This window comes from Aquarana catesbeiana, linkage group LG01 (assembly GCF_042186555.1).
Source record: "Aquarana catesbeiana isolate 2022-GZ linkage group LG01, ASM4218655v1, whole genome shotgun sequence".
Classification (NCBI taxonomy): Eukaryota; Metazoa; Chordata; class Amphibia; order Anura; family Ranidae; genus Aquarana; species Aquarana catesbeiana.
In genome coordinates this window covers 815,119,407-815,123,714 of record NC_133324.1, presented here as the reverse complement: position 1 = coordinate 815,123,714, position 4,308 = coordinate 815,119,407, and the positions used below count along the sequence as shown (strand labels likewise).

Here is a 4,308-nt window from a genome sequence, read left to right as displayed (position 1 = left end):
CAGCGATCAGAAAAATGATCGCTTAGTGACACTGGTGACAGGGAGTGATCAAGGGGTTAAAGCTTTATTAGGGGGGGTTAGGGGGGTACCCTAGACCTAAAGGGGGCTACCACTCACTGCCCTAACACTGTAACTGTCACAAACTGACACCATGCAGTAATCAGAAAAAAAAAAAAAAATACTGCTTGGTGTCAGTTTGTGACAGGGGGGGGTGATTGGGGGGGGATCGGGGGGCGATCGGGGGGGGATCGGGGGTGTAAAGTATGCCTGGCATGTTCTACTGTGTTGTGTGTAGTGTTGTGCACTTACATGTCTTCTCTCCTCGGCGCTGGAACGGAAACTGCCAAGCCGAGGAGAGATGACATCACATCCTCTGCCTGTGTGAAACTACACACAGGCAGGGGAGGATTCCGATTGGCTGGGAGCGATCGCGAGGGGGGGCCACGATCGGATGGTCTCCCCCTCGCCTCCCAACGCTCCCAGTCAAATGCCGACCGCCGCTGGCACCGGGGGGGGGTTCGATTGGACCCCCCGCCCGCGGGAGGCAGATCACGTACAGGTACGTGATTCTGCCTGCCCGTGCCATTCTGCCGACGTATCTACGTTAGGCGGTCGGCAAGTGGTTAAAATGCCATATCTCACGTTGTGAAACCCGCTGGATATTCGATATGCAGTGTTATAGCCCATTGTGCCTTATCATTGAATGGGACATCAACTGCTACATCAATAATAGCTAAAATCCTATTCCCCTCCCTCTGGCACAATCATACCCATATATTTATGCGATTGGTTTCACTTTTGGATCACCTTCCCTCCGGTGACAATGTTTTTACAGTGTTTTTTAAATGTCTTGGATATATTTTTTGATATATTATCTAGGCGATTTGGGGTCGCCTTGAATTAAAGTGGTATGTTTAGTTGTACAATCCTTTTCAGGTGTCATATCCAATTTGTTTTTAATTGCCCTCTTTTAACCACCTCAATACAGGGCACTTAAACCCCCTTCCTGCCCAGACCAATTTTCAGCTTTCGGTGCTCTCACACTTTGAATGACAATTACTCAGTCATGCAACACTGCACCCAAATGAAATTTGTGTCCTTTTTTCACACAAATAGAGCTTTCTTTTGGTGGTATTTAATCACTAATGGGTTTTTTATTTTTTGTGCTATAAATAAAAAAAGACCATATATTTTGTGAAAAATTGCCTTTTTCTTTGTTTTTGTCATACAGTTTAGCAAATTAGTAATTTTTCTTCATAAATTTTGGCAAAAATTTATACTGCTATATATCTTTGGTAAAAATAACCCAAATTAGTGTATATTATTTGGTCTTTGTGAAAGTCATAGAGTCTACAAACTATGGTGCCAATCACTGAAAATTGAAAACATCTGATCAGGCCTTCTGTACATCAGGTGAATCTCATTTCTTGAGGTACTAACAAGTCAGAAAAGTACAAATACCCCCCAAATGACCCCTTTTTAGAAAGTAGACATTCCAAGGTATTAAGTAAGTAGCATAGACAAGAACAACATACAATCCCAACCTCCTCCAACCCCACCAACACAACTTTCAATGATATCCATGACAGCTCCACCGGTGAAGGAAAACTAAATGTCATAAATCTCTCATCTCACAAACTCACAACAATAGAACAGGAAGTTTTGTCTCTAGGTCTCTCCTTTTGTCCGAATCGGAGTTTAGACAGCTTTGAAACCATCAAAGATATAAATCTGTTCGCCAGAAAACTTCTACTCAAAAGCTTATATGCGACTAAAAAAACCACGGCTACACCTGAAGTGGAACCTAATCTCAAAGCAGCAGACTTTAGAGCTCTCAGAGATCTTAATCTATTACTGCAAGAAAGTGGCCCAATAGAGGATTTTTGTGAGAGGGATCTTGACAGTGAAAGCAGTGAAGAAGAATATGAGGAATCCAGCAGAGTCCAAACCACCAAAAAATACAAAAGGAAATCACACAGATTTCCACCACTGAATCAGAATCCAGCCATAGCTCTATTTGTAGGACAGATCACTAAAGAAATCAACAAGATGGAAAAATACAACAAAAAAAGCAACCTAAATCGGGAACAACAAAAGGCATTAAACTCCCTTAAAAACAACACAGAAATTACAATCAAAGCATCGGACAAGGGAGGGAACATCATCCTTATGGACAATGCCAAATACGAAAAAATGTGTTTTAACATATTGAATGATACCAAATGCTATAAAAAGATTTCTCCCTCCACAGTAGACAAATTCAACCAGGAATTCTTCTCCCTGGTGGATGAATCTGTCAATGAAGGGGTAATAGATAAAGACACGTGGGATTTTATACGCACTAGACATCCACGTCAACCCACTTTTTATGCACCACCCAAAGTGCATAAAAAACTAAATGACCCACCAGGGAGACCTATCATTTCCGAGAATGGTTCCATCACAGAGGGGATCAGCCAAATAATAGATCAATACCTGAGACCCCATGTAATGGAACTTCCATCGTATACAAGGGATACCATACATCTATTGCAAATCCTCGATGGAATATCCATTCCCAGTTCAGCTCTACTTGTTACAGTGGATGTGGAATCGCTGTATAATAGTATCCCACACCACTTAGGCATAGCTGCAATTGAACGTGTCCTACAACAAAGAGCAACAACAGACTGGAAATTCAATGCATTCATTCTAACTATGCTGGACTACATCCTCAGACACAACACCTTCCTTTTCAAGGGCTCCCACTACCTCCAGGTGCAGGGAGTGGCTATGGGGACGTGCTGCGCACCCTCCTATGCCAACCTGTACCTGGGGGAGTGGGAGAGGGAGTTCCTACAGGGGGAGGCAGCGTCTGTGTACACTCGCCACATATGTATGTGGCAGAGGTACATAGACGATCTCTTCATCATCTGGGACGGCCCCCCTGAATTATTGAGGGACTGTCTAAAGCTGATGAACAACAATGCTTTTAACCTGTTTTTCACTATGACCTCGGATACCCATGAAGTAAATTTCCTGGACATTACCATCTTTAAAAACTCTGAGGGCGGACTATCAAGTAAACTTTACAGAAAGGAGACTGCTGGCAACACCCTGTTGCATGCAAACAGCTTTCACCCGGAACCTCTGAAAAGATCCATTCCCTATAGCCAGTTTCTCCGCCTTAAAAGAAACTGCAGTAACAACGAAGACTTTCAACACGAAGCGGACAAACTTACCATTAGGCTCATGAACAGAGGCTACTCCAAATCCTCTTTAAAAAAAGCGTTCAACCGAGTTAAGCAAACCAATAGAAGGGATTTAATCTTCTCAAAGAAACCAACCAAAGAAGACGACACTACAAGGATTATTGTGAGATTTTCTAATGAGCATTTTAAAATTAATAAAATTATCTCCAAATATTGGTCCATCCTTACAGATGATCCAATCCTGAAAGGACTAATTGGTCCTAAACCCCAAATCACCTATAGAAAACCTGGCTCAATAGGAAATGCACTCATCCAAAGTGAATACAAGGGCACGGCAAGAAAGGACCCCTGTAAAACATGGGGTACATACCCATGTGGTTCCTGTGCCCAATGTCCAGTCATCGGTAGGAGGACCACACTGGCACTGCCTAATGGGGAAAGTTTTTCCCTGCGTCATTTTGCCAATTGCAAGACGCAGGGTGTGGTATACCTCATGCAGTGCCAGTGTGGTGCCTTCTACGTGGGCAAAACAAGACAGGAATTTAGAAAACGTGTCGACAAACATATGCAAAGTATGCAAATCGGCAACTTGTATCTGCCTTTGGGAAGGCATGTTGCCAGATATCACAATTACCGATTACCCTCGGTGAACTTCACAGTCCTTGATAGGATTCATTTGCCACTCAGGGGGGGAGACTGGAACAAGGTCCTCCTCCAGCGTGAAATGCGCTGGATAATGTACCTTAGGGCCACTACCCCCCCAGGCCTAAATGAAACCGAAAGTTTCAGACCCTTCTTGGAGGGCTTCAGCTCGGGGAAAACGGATTAACATAATTTTTATCTCACCTTCTTTGTTCTCTTGCACCTCTGCTTTTCTAGAACTGGGGTTCTATTCCAGTACCCCTTGCGGAGAAACAGAGGGCTCCCTCCACAACACCATAGGCCCATTATCTCCCCATTGATGATCATATGTCTTAAACTGCTAAGACTCTACACCCTACCCAGTCAGAAACTATATAGGAGAGTTTTTCTAACTAAACTTATTTACTGTAATTACTGTAATCTCTTTTGTGTAACTATTTTTTATACAGTATTATGTTAATTGCTGTTATTTCTG

The 4,308-nt window shown here is 43.0% G+C and overlaps 1 protein-coding gene across 1 annotated transcript; it reads left to right on the top strand.

Moving 5' to 3' along the window:
• The first annotated feature begins 2,452 nt into the window (after window positions 1-2,452).
• Window positions 2,453-3,913, top strand: LOC141124175 (uncharacterized). Its single transcript, XM_073612256.1, has 2 exons — window positions 2,453-3,583; window positions 3,691-3,913. The coding sequence occupies exons 1-2, from the start codon at window positions 2,491-2,493 to the stop codon at window positions 3,735-3,737; spliced, it is 1,140 nt and encodes a 379-aa protein (XP_073468357.1). The 5' UTR covers window positions 2,453-2,490; the 3' UTR covers window positions 3,738-3,913.
• The last annotated feature ends 395 nt before the right edge of the window (window positions 3,914-4,308 follow it).

Excerpts from the sequence above, each read along its gene's own strand:
- LOC141124175 (XM_073612256.1), top strand. The coding sequence starts at position 2,491 with ATGGAACTTCCATCGTATACAAGGGATACCATACATCTATTGCAAATC. Across the intron at positions 3,584-3,690 it reads ATGTGGTTCCTGTGCCCAAT|TGCCAGTGTGGTGCCTTCTA; the intron begins GTCCAGTCATCG and ends TACCTCATGCAG.